Here is an 18,838-nt window from a genome sequence, read left to right on the forward strand (position 1 = left end):
CAAACCAGAGTAATTTAGTGGCACAATCTTTTTTTGGTTGGAGGTCACTATTCCTGAAAACTACTGTTGGAGGATAAATTGAAGGCTTTCTTTACTGAAGAAATCTGTTGTTGGGCTTTGCAAACAACAATGGGGTGGTCCATCAAAAAATGGACCCAAGAAGCTTCTGAATATAAAGATTTCATTTTTAAAACAAGATTGAGACTCTTCCATGACTGATGACACCATCCTTGAGACTTTTCCTAGTAAATTATTATTTTTTAAATACCTTCTCAAGTCTATTTTAAATACAAAGAAAAAAATAATTTGACGGAGTTAAAAAAATACCCCACAAATATAATGATTTCCCTCCCACTTACTCGATGAATATCAAAATGAAAATGGGCTCTTCGAATCACCGTATAAAAGATAAATTTTTCCATAAAACCTTTGAAATTCTCAGGAAAATAAAAAGGCACACACACGTACACACACTGTGAATGATGGAAGGAATGTGTGCTATGGAAGTGAAGTTAAATATGGAGGAGTTGACTCAGGAGGAAGATATTTTATCAAAGAGCAGAACTATTCGTTCCTATTACCGTGGAATAGAGAACCGCATCAATGGTATGGATATTTGGTGTTTTTGTCGTTTGTAAATGGCCTCCCTTGAGTATTATGCTTTGTATTGGTTCTTTTGAAATAGCAAACGGCATCAACGGGACGAAAGTTTGGTGCTTTTTTGCAGAGTGGGCTTTCTTTTTTCTTTTTACGGTTGATAGTGTTTTTCTTGAGCTTTGAGGTTTCTCCTTTCTGTTTATTGTATTTTTGTGCCCTTTGCAGAAGAAAAAGACGAAATAGCACATGTTTATTCGGATAAGTTTATGGTCATCATGAACGAAGTGAAAACCATGCATCAACATGGTACTTTTTATGTTCTCTCGCACTTCTTGTGCGTGTTTTGGAAGCAGAGATTCTTGTTGTGTCAAATTCAGTGTTTGTGAAAGATATTATCATATTAAGACCTTTAATCTGTTAGTCTTGCAGAATGCTGCTGCGGAAGTTTCTTACGATTAGATCTTGATTCTTGAATCACATGAATATCGCTCTCAGAATTAGTTTTTTGTGTTTGGGTGTGTTATTTTTTTAGTGAAAGATTTATAAAGAATCAGGGTACGAGAGTTATATTTTTCTAGGGTATTTAGGAAAATGAACCTAGTCAATCATATCTCTCAAATGTATTGAAAATACATTGCAGAAAGTCATTTTTTTTAAATAATAGTTGATCAGTGTTTGATAACAAAATACCCCCACTTTTTCTTCATGTAAAACCATTTATAATCGTTGAATCTATGGAAAGTCAATTTCTTCAACGCGTATAGGATATTAAGGTAACAAGATATTAAACATTTGCACAGCTTTTGCACAATTTTTCGTTTAAATTTTTCTAAAAATATTTATTTATTTAATCCTTAAATGTGCGAAAATTTCAGTCAGCAAGCCGAGGGAGCAAGTTGCAGACGCCGAGACTCTGCTAGGCCTGACAAGCTCTTTGGTGGCCTCAGTTAAGACACATACTAGTGAAGGCGTTACCCCTGCCGAATTTTTATCCTGTTTGATAAGAGAATTTGGGCGGCGAAAAAGTATCAAGGGAATTGCAGGAGCTGAACCAATAATTTCGTGGAAGAACATTGGTGATCTTGTTTCGTCCATTTTCATGAATGGACATAGTTGCATGACAATGTGAGTGTTTTAAAATTACACAACTCTATTTCGCCTCAAAATTTCATTTTTATGCTGGTGAATGTGCACGTTAATATGTTAGAATTTATTGATTTTTGTGTATTGTTCCTTCAGGATTGGACCTATGAAAAATGAGCTTAAGCAACGGAAGTTGACTGTTCGTGCAAAACGTTCAAGAACAACAAAATGGAAATCTCGACCAGAAGAGGTAGAATGGAAAAACCGAGTTTTAGTAATTAATTTGCTAGTAGCATATTGTGAACTTTTATCCTGCGAGTGCCGTAGTTTTTGTTTTTAAAAGTTTGCAAAGTAACCTTGTTGTTAGCATGCTTGTGCATTGCTGCTTCATGATATTTATAGAGAATTTTCCTTGCATTTATGTATGCTCCTCTTGCTATTCAGTTACTTTCTAACCAAACATCAAGCATTAATTTTTCTTTTATCAGTTCTATGCTGTTAAAACGTGGTGAACTCGAGTTTCATTTGATCATTAAATTTGGTGTCTTTCCATGTACTTGTTCAATGATTTTGTCCACAATTTGTTCAAATCACAGCTCGAAAAAGTTGCTGAAGTGATTACGGACACTGACAGAAACATGTTCACACTGTTTGATGTGTTAAAGAAGGAGAAGAAAACTAAAGTGGAAAATCTGATGTTCAACCGAAATTCTTTTGCTCAGACGGTTGAGAATTTATTTGCACTGTCTTTCTTGGTTAAAGATGGAAGAGTACACATAGATGTAGATGAAAATGGATCTCAAATAGCAAGTATACCTGTTGTTGACATCTTATGGAAATATTTTTGGTTCATATTTTGTAATACGTTCTTGGATTGGTAATGATTTCTCTATTCCAGTGCCTAGGAATGGTCCTTCTGCAGAAGACATCAAGAATGGAGTCGTTACTAGCCACCAATTCATTTTCAGATTTGACTTTGATGATTGGAAGGTACGTGACTAAGCCATGTCATGAAGTCTTCTTCATATTTGAGCAAATGTTACCGGCCGACTAGGGGTGATCATTTAACAAAATCGAATTAAATGATTTTTTTTACAAGTTGAAACTGACTGAATTTTTTTTATCAAAACCAAATGATTTTTGTTTTAAAAATCAAGTGCTAATTCAAAAGTTCACTATTAAAAATGGATTAAATAAAACTGAATATTATATTTGTTAAAAAAAACAACATATACTTCATTTTTATGGCTTGATAATTTTGTTAGAATTTTGTGATATTCTGTTGTCTGACCAACAAATTCCAAAAAAAAAATTGTTTATTCAATTTATCGAGAATAAACCGATTTAACTTATTTTTCTAAAAAATATATAACTAAACTATTGAATTAATTGAACCCAATTTTTGAATTAAATAAGTTTGAAAGGTTAATTCAGTTAGGCCGAAATGTTGCTCACCCCTAGACCCCTAACCACACAGATGTGTTCTGATATATTGCATTTTCATCGATACACGATACAAGAAACCATACATTGGCAGGCAACAATTGTCCTTTTGTTTTGTGTAGTTTATTTGGGTTCCACGCTATCAATTGTAGTTTTTTTTATGCTAGGACAAGCTTTTGATCCTATAGTTGACATCAAAAGTCAAGACCAGTGAGTTGCAATTAGGAGCAATTATTAGGATTATCCCCTTAGTCTTGTGCAACAATTTATGTACCACAGAGTGAAACATGGTGCTTGAGTTGCGCCTATGCCAATCCCTATTAGGTTTTATTTCATCTACTTCAATTTGATTTGGTTCTTTGAAAGTAAGCCAAATCTTGTTTCTTCAAAATCTAATCACTGGCTTGCGAATGCCAGTTAATGAAGAGTCATGTGCCCGAGGGGAAGGAGCTGATGCCACACAGGGATGCAGTCTTTGGTGAAGCAAAACAAGAACCAAATTGTAAAGGTTTTAGCCAAGTGGATTCGATTTCTAACGGCTCTCAACCAATATATACGCCACCCGTCAAGAAGTTTTCCCGAAACTTTGGCCGCTTTATGCAATTATCTGAGTTGACTGAAGTTGGTCATGCCTCTTGCAAGCGTAAAAGAAGCCAAATATGAGCTATACATATGTAGTGGTGGTTGACATTTCTTGGTTCCTTGTAAATTCAGCCTGGGCTGAAACTTTTGGCATGTACAGTTCTGCAAAGCTTAAGACTTTATCTAGCAGTAACCAGTAGTTTTTGGGCAGTACTGCTCTTCTTACTCTTTAGGATTAAATTTAGGAAAGCCTTTTGTAGTAAGTGCAAGTGCAATGTTTCAGACGTTGCAGTATGTCATCGATTTTGTTTTTGACTGAAATATTTTGGTTATGCATGTGTATCATATAAAATTGTTGTCAAAAATATTTTGGTTATGCATGTGTATCATATAAAATTGTGTTGGCTGGGTGATATAATGTTATATTCAGTTTTCTAGTGGTGTGTAAATTTTTAAAGATTTAATATACAGTTAAATTATGACACTGATAGAGTTTTATTATATATAAATAGTTTTCTAGTGGTGTGTAAATTTTTAAAGATTTAATAAACAGTTAAATTATGACACTGATAGAGTTTTTTTTATATATAAATAGTTTTCTAGTGGTGTGTAAATTTTTAAAGATTTAATATACAGTTAAATTATGACACTGATAGAGTTTTTTTATATATAAATTATGAGAACTTGAATTGAAAGAGTAACTATTACAGAAATGAAAATATAATGAGATAAACATTACAAAAAATGTAACCTGATACAGTGAAATTTGTCAAGTCATTATCACAAATTGAAGCAAATCCAGTGGAGAATTAATAACTCAACTTACATTACATCGGACAACTAACTCATAACAAAAATTGACAGATCCAGAGACAAGACAAGCTGCAAACCGAGCCGTTCCTGGTTATGACCAAAAAATCCTCTATAATCCAGTAATAAGCTTCCAAATAGTTTGAACTAGCTGGCTTTAGGTATGTTAAGGTCTTTAAATATGGGGCTATCGACACCCACACCCATTGCATTCAGACCATTGTCGACATAAATGACTGCGCCTGTAATGGCGGAAGCAAGTGGTGATACCAAGAAGGCTGCAGTGTTCCCCACCTCATCTGTCCAATTTGTGCAGAACGATATTTAGTTCCAAGCAAAAGTGGATGCAAAGAATAAAAGGAAACAAATCATGGGTACTTTCTGACTGAAGTCATTTTCCTGATTTACCTGCAGATAATTCTTTCTGAAGAGGGGCATTTTCCAGGGAGTAATCGATCATCATATCAATAAAACCAATCGCTTTAGCAGCACGGCTTCTTAATGGGCCTGAACTTTGGACACAAGAATCAGCATACGTAAATTACAAGCATATGAAGCTCTCTGCACAACTGTTTATATTACACATCCCACATGGCTCCCCAACAAATTGTCAAGGAGTTTGCTTATTCACGTCAGGTAAATTGCTATGATAGAAAAAAAAATGTGAGAGACAAATACCGGCAGATATTGTGTTGACCCTGACTTTGTGTTTCCTTCCTGCTTCAAATGCAATCACCTGAAGAAATCAATTAATTAATTCGAGAAATTTTAATGAAAAACAAACTAAAGTATAAAGTTATTGTTAGTAAAAGCACCCTTGTATCACTCTCTAGTGCTGCTTTTGCAGAGCTCATTCCACCACCGTATCTGTTCAATATTTATGATTAAAAGCTATCTACAGGATTATCACACTTGAAATAAGGCCATGGCCAGATTAGATATTTTGAAAACGTATATATACCCTGGGATGATTCTTTCAGAAGCAATATACGTTAGAGAAAGTGAAGAACCACCTGCAGCAAAACCATCATTTAAATTCAAATACCAAGTCTTGATGAAATTATATGGCCAAATAATCATCACATAAATAATAGCTAGTATTCTTGAAATAGTCATGCCTGGATTGATGAGTGGAAGGAAATGCTTTAGTAAGGAAACATAAGAGTAACTCGATGCAGATATTGCGGCAAGATATCCCTTTCTTGAGGTTTCGAGCAGAGGCTTTGTAACCTAGTTTTTAATGGTTTTGTTAAAGAAGCCAACGAATAATATCTCGCATAATGCTCATGAGTCAATCAATACCTCTGGCCCATTAGCTAGAGAGTGAACAAGAATGTCAATGCTGCCAAAATCCTGTCTGACACATTCTGCTACTTCCTGTGATAAAATTTCAAAGCATTACTTTGAGATCAGCACCTCCATTTCGAGACAACAATTGGTAATAAGCAAATCCACAACATACGTAATTTTTTGAATAACTAATTCTTTTCGTGATTCAAGACTCGTCAACGCACAGATATTGACAAGGGATATGTCGTGCTATGAACCACGAGATCACAATCGGCACGTGTTTACAACACCAAGAAAGTTTTAAAATCAAAGACAATACTGACTCTTCTTATAACTGAATCCGTCAAAATGACAGCCTCGTGCAGGGGAAATTTAAGAATAAAAGGTGGCAAAACCATAAATTGTACCGCGACAGTCCAATTACTAGATCCTGCATAACGTTTATTTGTTTTTATCTGCATAAGGGGAGATGGAACAAAGTAGCAGAGTTAAACAACGTTTTTGAAAAATATATGTCAGTAATACTTAAGTTACATATGTAGAAATTACATCTTCAGGAACATCTTCTGGAGTGTCAAAAACCGCATCTAATGCATAGACTTTGGTGATCTCCATCAAAGAACCATCAGGCAGCCTGCATAAGAATCTTTGCACTTTGCCACGTGGAAAATATAAATAAATCATTAACATAATGTAAGTTAAAAATTATACACGCGTGATTCATCGAACTTCCCACGACGTAGACTTGTTTCAAATATGTTCAGTGCCTGCGCGGCAAATTCCACAATCAGTTCAAAACTCAAGAAATTGTACTTACAAAATAATGCAATTAAAACTTACTGGCACCCACGTGCCAAGGAGAATTTCAGCTCCAGCTGCGGCCAATGATTTTGCAATAGCCCAACCATATCCATTATCATCAGCTACACCAGCAATAAATGCCCTCTTCCCTACAAGCAGCATTTACATACCAGGTAATCCATAACATATAATATCCTGTAACAGCACATAATGATCTTACTCATCAAAAAATCTTCATCACTTGATTCCATTTGTCGGATGAACATGAATTCAGGTTATAAAATTTACAACAAAATCTAAGAACCATAACCAGAATCCATGCCTTCATTCTCCAGCACTTTCATTCAGATGATCCAGATTCTCTAGTAAAAAACCGGCTCCCTTCCAAAATTGTTGTGATTGTGTTCACTCTATTTTATAATCATAGACCTTTTCACTGAATTTATTTTATAAACCTTTACATTGCTTATAGAACCTTGTCTGGCATGGCCTACGAATCATAACTAATAACTTATAGAAGCCAAAATGAATCATGTGGTTGTATGATATCTTCATGCTAAAACTATTCTAAGATAGAAGAAAAAAATAATAAACCTTTCAAATCAATTGGCAATCCAGAGGCAAGCTTGTTTTCACCAGCTTCAGACGATGCCTTGGTGATTACTTTGTCAAATCTTGCAGGAGATGATGTGAGGGTGCGTCTGAGATATTGTCCTGATGATATACTGGGTAATAACCTGGACAAGGGGGCTTCTTGGGAATCGGTGCCAACTTTTGCCAGACTACCTCTAAAAAAATTTCTTGCTGGGAAAAGAGCTGGTTTCAATGCCGGGATCTGAATACTTGAAGCTGCAGCAGCTGCCATTTTCAAAGCGCAAACCTATGAAATAAAGTCAAATTAGAACCAATTTGCCAAAAGACCAAAAACTATGTTTCAGAAGCATGAAGACAAATCCCAGATAGTAGGATGAAGATGAGATGATTACCATTAAGAAACTAAAAAAGTCATTATTTGGCAGCCGGTCAAGCTGAATCAGGCATTATTGTCGAACACAGTTTTATGCATTTTTTAATTAAAACTATTTGAATATGTACCCATTGCTATAATGAACACTTCCCATTGCTATAATACAAAGCAAGTCCAGAATATATATTCATACAAAACCTCCACAAGACGAAAACAATCTGATTCATCTACTCCATCCAAGTCAACTAATGCGGTCCAAACCGGAAAAAAAGTTTGGCCACAGTTACATGGACCATCGATCTTTATTTAAAAACATTACCACCCTTTCAGAAAACGTAAACATATCCCCTCACTAAACAAATGGTGATTATGGCTATCTAACCTAATGAACTAGATTTAGTGTCATCGTGTGCATAGTTTTCTTAGCGAAGTTCCCCACCGACAGCTAATACATTACTTTTCCTTCTTCATTAGCATGAAAAATTACCCAATGAACCAACACAGTTAAATAAATTACATTTACCGGTTAGTAACGCTCAAACAAAACTTACTCAAAGAGGTATACCTCATTTTCCAAAAAATGTAACTTGTGCTTTCAAAATCAAACTCAATACTTCTAAGTCCTATCTCATCAAATTTCAATTAATTTAATTTTTTTTTTTTCAGTCTTCCCCAGTTCTCTAATCCTCCAACCCAACAATACTGATACTTAGGAAAGCGAAAGGAGGGAAACTAACAGTCAAATCCGTGAATTTGAGCACGTTCGTAGCAAACAACTTGCACTAAAACCCAAACACTAGAATAATGCATCCAAATTCTTCAACTTCATCAACCACATAAAAACTCCTGAATTAGCAACAAATAGCCAGTTCTTCCCCCAAAATTTTCACACAAAGCTAATGGAGTAAAAATTACACCCATTTTCACCATTTTTTCTACATAAATCCTTCCATTCAAGGGGGAACAAAACCTACAGACTAGATACAGACCTGAACTGAATGGGTTTCAGAGGACAGAGGAGCGCGGTAGATGTTTGCTGTTGGGTCTGTCGAGATTTTGAAAATTAATTATTTTTTAATTGATATTTGATATTCGTCTTAATAGAATTCAAAATTATTACAAATAAAAATTTTAAACTGTAGATTGGATTTGTAAAATTATTTGATTTTAAATGTACCATATTACTTGTTCAAAAATAAATATATATAATATAAAGAGTATGTCTGTTGTAAGACGTCTCACAAATCTTTATCTGTGAGACGGATCAACCATACCGATATTCATAATAAAAAATAATACTTTTAGGATAAACGTAATATTATTTTATTGATGACCCATATAAGATATCCGTCTCACAAAATACGACTTGTGAGACCGTCTCACACAAGTTTTTACCTTTTATAAATTTCTTAATTTATATTTCACGAAATATCAATATCAGTCGGGTTCGAATTTAATTCTAAATATTTTTTTTTATTTCAAACCTAGTCGAGTTCAATAATTTGAATACAAACTAGTATATCTTTCGAATAAATTCGAATTTTTTTTACTGGAAACTTGTAATTTTATTAATTCGAAAATTTCATGAACCTATATAAGTTATTTGTTTTAATATATATATAATGCATGATATCTATATTGTTTTATTATTATTATTAAGAATTAACTTTCTGTATTAATTAAAATTTTGTGTGATGACACATATATTTATTTAATACCAAGTATATCTTCGTTTTATTAAATATTAGATGTTAAAAAACTATATAATTATGAACTTATTAATATATAAAACTATATTAATCTTTTCTAAATTTTAAATGATCATATCGTTAATAATCCCAAAAAATATTGTTTGTCTATATAAATAAAATAATAGGTTAAATAATATGGATTTAATTATAAAATTATATTGGTTCTTAAAACTTAAAATTCAAGCCACATCAGATATTTATATTAATCTCACATTATTATATTATTAGCATTTTATTTATATATATATACACGCATTAACCAGATGCTTAGATTTATATTCGATCAATAAATATTTTTTTATTAAAAATAATTTTTTCAATCGCGACATTATGCTAAAAGGATAAATTAGTCTTTTTGATAAATTAGTACGATAATATATTAGAAATAATTACACTGCTATACGCTATAATTCATATCATATATTAATAATTCACTAAAGAGTAGGTCTCTTGTAAGACGATTTCACGAATTTTTATCAGTGAGACGGGTCAACTCTACCGATATTCACAATAAAAAATAATATTTTTCATAAATGACACAAATAAGAGATTTGACCCACAAAATTGATCTGTGATACCGTATAGAATTTTCATATCTTCTTAATAAATGAACCGAATGTTATTTGTTTTTCCCATAAAAAATATAAACTTGGTTGAATATCAAATTTGATTTTTCTAAATAACTAAATTGATTTAATATCTCATATACATTTACTCGTATATATCTTATCCTTAACTTTTCGAATAAAATAAGGTAACATACGGGAAGTGTCACGTCCCGAGACCAGGGTTAGTCGACACCGACATTGTTTTACAATCATACAATTGAAAACAACAAGCCTTGTAATATAGTATAAACCAAAACCAGTTTATTACTCATAATCAATGATAAGATGGTCTTTACAAGATTCTTAAAACGATAAAAATATGCGGAAGCGTTTACAACTTATTAAGCGAAAACTAAAATAAACTCTTGATTCTTCTTATTATCAGCCCCGAAATCGGTCTTGTTCATCTTCCTCGATTTTCTCTTCTTATTTATCTGGAGAAGATAGAGTAAGGGGTGAGTGATATGGTCGTCACTTAGTAAGCAGGGGTCATTCGAGCACATACATAACAAACACACATTAATTTCAAAAATCACATATCATATCATGCATAACATGATTCTCATAACATTTCATCTTCATAACCATTATCATAATTTTGGTCAATGCACTGAAATTTCTCTACTTTCCATGATTTAATGATATCAGTCCCTAATGTTTACTCTTCTAAGGGGACGAGGCCATATAACGGTTACAATCTCATCGTGTAAGGGCCATGAACATATCATATATATTGGGATTCTCACCCATAATCAGTTGAATCTCCATAGTGCCCAAAACATAAATATACGATAATCATATCAAGAAGGGGTAAAAACAGAATAACGGTGCTCGACCGAAACTTTCAAAAGCGAAATTCATACGCAACATGTTTTATAACAAACCCACTTACATTAGAGTGGAAGAAAACATAAAGAACTCGGAAACCATAGAATAATTATACAACCGATACTTCGAAAACGCAGCCGCACATCTATCGAAAAATTAGCTGCCATATAAAATTATTTGCGCATTATTGAACAGATGGATCGGGCTTCAACTTTTACAGTACGTTCAAAAGTACGTTACAATACGTTCAAAAGTACGTCAAATAATTTATGAACGGTGGAGATTGGATTTGGAAGTCGTTTTAACCTGCTTATGGACAAAAAACCATAGGTATGTTGTTCCCGCCTAATATCTTAACAGTTTTCTTACGAAAGCTATAAACAAAAAACTAACTGTTGGATTTGGCTGATATGTTATTCAAAATATATGAAAACATATTTTGAACGGCTGAGATTGGATTCTGAGGTCTGAAGTGATGGGACGAAATTTCAGAACTTGGAAAGATTTTTGGTCTCTTGGCAACCTTTAACTCGATTCTGACATCAACTCGGTGGAAAAAATTCTCGAAAATTTGGGAGAGAGGAGCTCAAAATTTTGAGCTTGGAAGGTATAAATTTTGAATGCATATGCCTTCTTATTTATAAGTGTGTGAATAAAAATCATACCATAATCGGATTGATAATTCTTCCATAATTTCAAGGATATTTCCTTCATATTTATCGAGATGCTTCTTCCATACATGTTACATTACCAAAATTTTAAATTTGATGTTGGATTGGATGGTTCAATATAGACTGTTTTTTTATACAGATTCATAATATATCTAGACTGTAATGAAAATTTGCTAGCTTTCTTGTTGAGAAAACTGTCTTGTATGCAATATTTTTTTTCAATTATTGGAAGAAAATTTCAAATTTATTGTACTGGATTTCAAATTTCATATATTTATTGGCTTAAAAATTTAAAATATCATTTATTATTTAATATTTTTGAATTTATTATTTTTATAATAATACCATAACTCAAAATAAATTCTTATAAATATATATATTTAAAAATTACAATCCCAAAATTTTGAGTTCTCACAGTAAAAATAATAAATAATGCTAATAATAAGGGGAATCACTACCTAAAAGCTAAAACCAACATCCTTGTCGGAACAAACAAACTAATTAAATAAATTAAATTAAATAGTGCTAAAAGTATGGAAGTGGTTGCAATTACATGGCCTCCGAGTGGTGGCGCGTATCATCTATTACTATCTTTATTTGTGCGTAATTATTTTTAAAATTAGTACTGCTTATATATATATATATATATATATAATATTACTTTCTAATGATCGATTCAATAATATATATATAGTGTTCTTTTAATATTACTTTCTAATGATCGATTCCAATAATTATTTAAATATGACAATTTTAATTATTTTTAAATTTTTATGTCATAAGTGATAATAATTTGAACTTTGATAAAATTTGAACAAATCTTTATCTAAATTCGAATAAGATTGACATGGTTTTGTATCAACTAGCTAGAAATTGAGATACAAATTTTATGAGTCAAACAGAGAAAACCACCGAATTTTATGAGTCAAAGATAGATATTGATTAGATCTTGGGAACCTGGGAGAAGAATACACGTTGTTTGTTCAACACAATACAGTAAAAATAGTACAGATAATCCATTTTCATGTATTCCTCGGGGGAAATCGGATGTTTTGGAATATTAAAATTTTATATTCTTGTACGATAATATGGTATTTATAAAACATTTAAAAATTACTCTTTACAAATATATTTCATTCGATTTATTGCATATTTTTCCATATGTATAAATTCAAATAAAAGTTTTTTTTTTCTTTTAACTTTGTTATTCCCTATTTCTTGTAAAGTCCTAGTCCAAGTGTCACCAAGAGTTTGAAAGATTCAAACTGGAACCTGAGAAAGTGAGTGAAGATAGGAGCTTGATAGGAATTTTGTTATATTGAAAATTATTTAAAATACCCAGCTTATTATACAGATTCATTCATATTCTGGTTAGAAATATATTTGCTCTGAAATTTGTTCCAGACGAAAGGGTTCTTTCTCTTCGACTACTTTTTGAGATACTTGGATTCAACAGTACATTTAAGATTAAAGTTTCAGAATTTGTCTACGTCAACTAGCTAAGTAAAAAAAGTAGTTTTTTTTCTCTCTTTTGCACCATAAATGACAACAAATATCACTGGTTTTGAATTCTTTGTGTTGAGTGGAGTGATTTTACGGCCAACATCACCACCGTTGATCATCGACGTGAGATCTTCGCCTTCCCTCGAATCCGGTACCATACCAGAGCTCCTTGTTCTATCTCTCGTCAAATTCAGGAAAAGGTAAATCAATCTTATATCGAATTTTTTTATGCCATATATTTGTAAAAATTAAATATTTGTTGGATATATTATAAGAAAACCGTGCATGGACAGTGATTATGATGTATGAAAACGAATGAAATTTGTATTATATTTGACTGCTAGTACTTATGCTAAATATATATATTATTAGGCAAGAGTTGCAGAATAATTACTTTGATATGTTGAGGTGTTACTTGAAATATCCTTCAAAATAAATACATTGATGTTTTGGTTTTTTTCATTATTATTTTGGGGTTTCAATTTTCAAGAATACAGTTTTTTTATGCAAGTTAATTGCTTTCTTCGTCAGAAACTAAAACCAAAAAAGCAAAATTTACAGGAATAAGTCTAACAACGACAAGTCGGATGATGAAAACAGAAAACATATCAAATTGGTTATTTTCCCTAAAATATGAGTTACATAACATACATATAGAGTAAAACATGCAAACAGTATATGTGTTTTGTTGCTCCTTTGAAAGAAGATAAAAGATGAGAAACACATTGGTTTCATCTTCATGAAACTGTGTAAATCCCATTCAAGGCACAACAAAACTCCATGTAACATATATATTCATCTGACCGAATATTTTGATTTGTTGAAAACTTAATAATCTTGGATTTGACACTGCATGTATATCTAATAATTATTTCATGTCCATTATTACAGAGAAATCTTCGATTCACTCCAATTGACTCCCTTGCCTTGATCATGGAAACTGCACTAAAGGTTATAACCACATCCCTTCAATGATCTTTTTGTCTAAATTTTAAGTGCATGTTATCATTAATTTATATTCTGATCTTTCAGGGAACTGGAGCACCAAATATTCAAGAGTCGTGTCCCGTAAATAGCGAAGATAATGGAAAAAAGGCTGGTTGTTATAAACTATGTATCAGCAATTACACTTCAAAAGGAGGCTGGGCCGCAGCATTTATTTTGCTAGGTTAATTTCCTTTTCGTCGAATCCGCCGTCTTTTTCTACTATCTTAATCTTTTCGATAAATTCGACTCTTTCGGTGGTGCAGTAAATCAAGGCCTCGCAACTCTAGCTTTCTTTGCTGTTGGGGTTAACTTGGTCTTGTTCTTAACTCGAGTTCTTGAACAAGACAATGCTTCTGCCGCAAATAATGTCAGCAAATGGACCGGCACTGTTTATTTGTGCTCTTTAATAGGAGCATTTCTCAGCGATTCATACTGGGGCCGTTACCTCACCTGTGCAATTTTTCAATGCATATTTGTCGTGGTAACATATATTATTATCATTGAAATAAAATAATTCATTAAAAAAGTTTTGATTTATCTAAAAAAATTCGAAATTCCAGGGTTTGGTGCTTGTATCCGTGTCATCCTGGACTTTATTGCTAAAGCCTGAGGGCTGTGGAGATGGCAAGCAAATCTGCGTGCCGGCCGTTACATACGGTTCTGCTGTATTCCACTTGGCCATATACATGGTGGCATTTGGTTACGGTGGCCACCAGCCCACAGTAGCCACCTTAGGAGCCGATCAATTTGATGAGTCAAACCCGAAACAGAGAAAGTCTAGAGCCTCTTTCTTTTGCTACTTCTACTTTGCTCTCAACACCGGCTCTCTGTTTTCAAACACTGTATTAGTGTATTACGAGGATACTGGGATGTGGACACTTGGTTTCTGGGCGGCTACGGCTTCAGCCGTTTTGGCACTGGCAGGATTTCTTCTAGGTTCGCCTTGTTACCGGAATGTCGAGCCGTGTGGGAACCCGATACCGCGAGTTATGCAAGTCTTGGTTGCTGCAACAAAGAAATGGAATGCTACTCTTAGAGAAGGCGAGGCTTTATATGAGGTTCAAGGGACTGAATCTAGCATCAAAGGAAGTCGAAAAATTTGTCACACCGATGATTTTGCGTAAGCGTCATCGATGGCCAAAATTGTTTAACCTGATCTCACTAAGATTTTTCAAACACTCATATTCTTGTTGGCTAGAATCATTTTGTACCTCTAGAACTTAAAAGTTTTATAAAACATCATTTTTTCAGGTGTCTTGATAGGGCAGCAATAGAGACAGAAGAAGATCGCTTGGGCCCTGCTGACCCCTGGCGCCTCTGTACGGTAACACAAATCGAGGAAGCCAAATGCATCTTCCGAATGCTACCAATATGGCTCTGCACGATCATATACTCGGTAATCTTCACGCAAATGGCCTCACTATTCGTCGAGCAAGGTGCAGTTATGAACTCCCAAATCGGAAAATTCCACCTCCCTGCAGCCAGCATGTCGGCTTTCGACATCTGCAGCGTGCTCGTCTGCACAGGAATATACAGCCACATCCTGGTCCCTTTGGCCGGCAGACTGAGCGGAAACCCCAAAGGCCTAACCGAGCTCCAGCGCATGGGTGTAGGACTCGTGATCGGCATGCTAGCCATGGTCGCTGCAGGCTTAACAGAACTCGGCAGGCTCAAACAAGTGATACCCGGAGAGCATATCAGCTCAATGCACATATTCTGGCAGATTCCGCAATACGTTCTAGTCGGGGCCTCGGAAGTTTTTATGTACGTGGGGCAGCTGGAATTCTTTAACGGGCAGGCCCCGGACGGGATCAAGAGCTTCGGGAGCTCTCTGTGCATGGCGTCGATTTCGTTAGGGAACTTCGTGAGCAGCATGCTGGTGAACATGGTAATGGGAATCACTGCAAAAGATAACAAGCCTGGTTGGATTCCAGAGGATTTGAACACGGGGCATATGGACAAGTTTTATTTTCTGATTGCAGCGCTAACTGTTGTGGATTTTATGGTTTATGTGATGTGCGCCAAGTGGTATAAATGCGTGGATCTTGAGGCAAGTGCTGCTGGTTTTGATGAACAAGAGGGGAAGTTGAATTTCAAGGATGAAGTTGTGAATAAAGTTTGAGTAATTATAGGGATGATTAATCCGTATGATTCTAAATTTTACATTGATTTTATAATAATTTTAATTAATTAGTTTCTCTTTTTTAAATATGATAAAATTTATTAATGACTTCGAAAAATAATTCCGTCATTAATTGTGCGTGCAATTAGGTTTTTTTGTAATAAAAATAATTATCTCTAATTAATTTAAGCTATTAAAAACATTTTATTCAAATTCAAACCATGAAGATTGAAGATAACAAAAATAAAATACCCAATAAAAACAAACCAAAAAAATGATGTGCATCGTGCGTGCAATTAGGACTAATCTCATCTTGATCTAGTCTTAACATGTCATAAAAGAGCAAACCTAGTCTCAAAGAAAGATTGATTTTATGATATGCTTCGCGCGATGTTGTTCACATCACTTGCAATTGATTAAGATTGAGAAATTAAATACACATATATAATTACATATTTTGTTGTGCCTTAATATTTTTGTTAGGAATTAAGATGCATAGGATCTATATATATCAATTAGCAAGTGAAAATAGTTTTGATTTATTCTTTCTTTTTCTTTTTAAATGGAGATCAATCAAAATTTTCGTAGAAATTACGACAAGTGACAACAATCCATCTATAAAGGTTATTTTAATGAAAATCAGGTTAAATAAGAGGAAAAATCAATACCTAAACATGATATTATAAGTTGAAGGCATATATTTTAATATAGTTGGCATCATGTATAAATTAATGCCAAACTTTGGCTATAGAATGATGATGATATCTCGGTAAATAGGGTGAGTAGGGTCGGAGCAATCTACTGGATCTGATAAGAGTTTTTGATTAGGAAAATGAGTAAGGGCTATGGCTTCAAACGTAATCTGCAAACAAGAAGATGAACTCGTGAAAGGGCGCCGAAGAGGTGTCAGGCGTAGCCACTCCGATGTTTAAGTCAGCAGGTTGAAGATGAAGGAAAATGACAATATATGTGAGGATATATGTGAGTGATCGAAGATACAAAATTCCAGAATGTGTGTATTCCAAAAGAGAACCCGTGATTACCTTGTTTTCAGTACCCACTTACTAATGATAGCAAGATAGCTGCCCATACCCTATTCTGACAAGATGCTCTGACACGCCAACACATGTGGTTCTGACAATAATGATTGTCAAGCATAAGGTAGCTCATACTGATGCATTCCAGTGAGATGCGCTTCTCGAGGTAACCCGGGTAGAAAACCTCCCGGGAACTTATATGAGACCCCGGGCACTTGGTAGCTCGGAGAGAAGATATATGCCCTGGGCATTCATCTGTCAGGCTTCTGATGAATTATTTCTGCAGATTGACCCTGATTTGGGTTATCGATTTAATATCCCGGGTCATGCTCTTATGGAGGCATTATCAAAGCAAAAAATAAATTAATTTATGTGATCAGCGAATGCATCCAAGATCACCATTTCCTCAAACTTGCAATCCTTCGCTTGAAAATGAACATAAAGATATCAAAAGAATTTTCACATAAAAGTAACATTCTTAATTATAATTTTTACAAGGAATATTAATGTTAAACAAAAAAAAAGTATACCAATGTGTGAAAATATTAAAGGTGTTGTAGAAGTATAAACAGAGAGTGATGAACATAGATCTTGCCATGGTGAAAATACAAGGAGTTTACGAGTATTTATTGAGATTTTTTTTTAGAAAAACTTTACATGACAACTCACTTGCTTATTCAACAATAAGTGTAAATTTTTGGAATCTATAAGGAATCAATCGTTTAATTAAAATGGAGAAAACCAATTTATCCTAGTCTCCTTATCCATGTTGTTTTGGATATAACACAAACCATACGAACGTACAGTTTAGTGAATCTTTTGAAATGTAAAGCTTTACAAATAATATTTGAAACAACTTCATTACATTATAATTTGGTGATTTAGTTCATTCCTTTAGGTGGTTAAATTTTTTTATGTAAATAGTCTTCCAATGGGCTGTCTTTTTACTCCGAATTTGAAAAATAAGGAAAAAAGATAAACTTAAACTTCTCCGAGTCTCCAATGCAATTTTTCAAATATACTTTGCTGCAATTTATGCCACTTTCTCTGCTACGTACCAAGAGGCAATCGTTTTATTAGATGGTAAAAAAAATCTTAAATATGACTTTCTTTTCACAATAAATCACATGTCTCATTTTTTTTTTTTTGCTTTTCTTTTAAATTCATTATTTCATTCAATATAAATAAATTTAATTACAAAAAAAATATTGTACAAGCACGTAATGTGTGTCAAAATCACTAAGTCGAAAAATATAGAGAAAGATATATAAGTCGAAAAATCAAAAAATTATGTCGAATATAATCATATATATATATAATCATATATATATATGTTCGAGAACATCGAGAAAAATATATAGGTCGAAAAATAAAAAAAAACATCTTTCTAAAAACTAACTTTTTAAAGAAATTCTTAGTATAATTAATGGTAAAAAAATGCAAAAACTTGTGTGAGACGGTCTCACGGGTCGTATTTTGTGAGACAGATATCTTATTTAGGTCATCCATGAAAAAATATTACTTTTTATACTGATGATATTACTTTTTATTGTGAATATTTGTAGGGTTGACCCGTTTTACAAATAAAGATTTGTGAGACCGTCTCACAAGAGACCTACTAAAAAAAACCAACTTTGCTTTCATAACCTCCTAACAAAAAAAGCAGGGCAACTAGGAATCAAAATTTTAAAAAAGCTATTGCTTTCAGAAAAAGCAATGGTTGGTGAATGGTGATAGTATTATTTGAAGAGTATATAG

At 33.4% G+C, this 18,838-nt stretch overlaps 3 protein-coding genes across 5 annotated transcripts; 2 read left to right on the forward strand and 1 right to left on the reverse strand.

Moving 5' to 3' along the window:
* Positions 1-323: 323 nt before the first annotated feature.
* On the forward strand, positions 324-4,094 carry LOC142537198 (non-structural maintenance of chromosomes element 4 homolog A-like). 2 transcript variants are annotated; one of them, XM_075642751.1, is made up of 7 exons: positions 324-606; positions 823-903; positions 1,473-1,722; positions 1,837-1,930; positions 2,277-2,490; positions 2,579-2,670; positions 3,541-4,093. In XM_075642751.1, the coding sequence occupies exons 1-7, from the start codon at positions 480-482 to the stop codon at positions 3,784-3,786; spliced, it is 1,104 nt and encodes a 367-aa protein (XP_075498866.1). In that variant the 5' UTR covers positions 324-479; the 3' UTR covers positions 3,787-4,093. The 2 variants fall into 2 exon arrangements, with proteins under 2 accessions (XP_075498866.1, XP_075498867.1); XM_075642752.1 differs by lacking the exon at positions 823-903 and having other exon boundaries at positions 3,541-4,094.
* Positions 4,095-4,414: 320 nt separating this feature from the next.
* Positions 4,415-8,689, reverse strand: LOC142522088 (enoyl-[acyl-carrier-protein] reductase [NADH], chloroplastic-like). Of its 2 annotated transcripts, none has more exons than XM_075625249.1 (13): positions 8,563-8,689; positions 7,201-7,486; positions 6,646-6,755; positions 6,517-6,572; positions 6,355-6,439; positions 6,213-6,260; positions 5,818-5,892; positions 5,634-5,745; positions 5,477-5,528; positions 5,331-5,382; positions 5,194-5,251; positions 4,924-5,022; positions 4,415-4,814 (listed from the first exon to the last, which is right to left on the reverse strand). In XM_075625249.1, the coding sequence occupies exons 2-13, from the start codon at positions 7,469-7,471 to the stop codon at positions 4,663-4,665; spliced, it is 1,170 nt and encodes a 389-aa protein (XP_075481364.1). In that variant the 5' UTR covers positions 7,472-7,486; positions 8,563-8,689; the 3' UTR covers positions 4,415-4,662. The 2 variants fall into 2 exon arrangements, with proteins under 2 accessions (XP_075481364.1, XP_075481367.1); XM_075625252.1 differs by lacking the exon at positions 8,563-8,689 and adding an exon at positions 8,311-8,538.
* A 4,319-nt stretch (positions 8,690-13,008) lies between these two features.
* Positions 13,009-16,138, forward strand: LOC142522099 (protein NRT1/ PTR FAMILY 7.1-like). Its single transcript, XM_075625258.1, has 6 exons — positions 13,009-13,134; positions 13,826-13,885; positions 13,967-14,102; positions 14,185-14,402; positions 14,482-15,041; positions 15,173-16,138. The coding sequence occupies exons 2-6, from the start codon at positions 13,868-13,870 to the stop codon at positions 16,041-16,043; spliced, it is 1,803 nt and encodes a 600-aa protein (XP_075481373.1). The 5' UTR covers positions 13,009-13,134; positions 13,826-13,867; the 3' UTR covers positions 16,044-16,138.
* The last annotated feature ends 2,700 nt before the right edge of the window (positions 16,139-18,838 follow it).

This window comes from Primulina tabacum, chromosome 2 (assembly GCF_025594145.1).
Source record: "Primulina tabacum isolate GXHZ01 chromosome 2, ASM2559414v2, whole genome shotgun sequence".
In the NCBI taxonomy this organism is placed as follows: domain Eukaryota; kingdom Viridiplantae; phylum Streptophyta; class Magnoliopsida; order Lamiales; family Gesneriaceae; genus Primulina; species Primulina tabacum.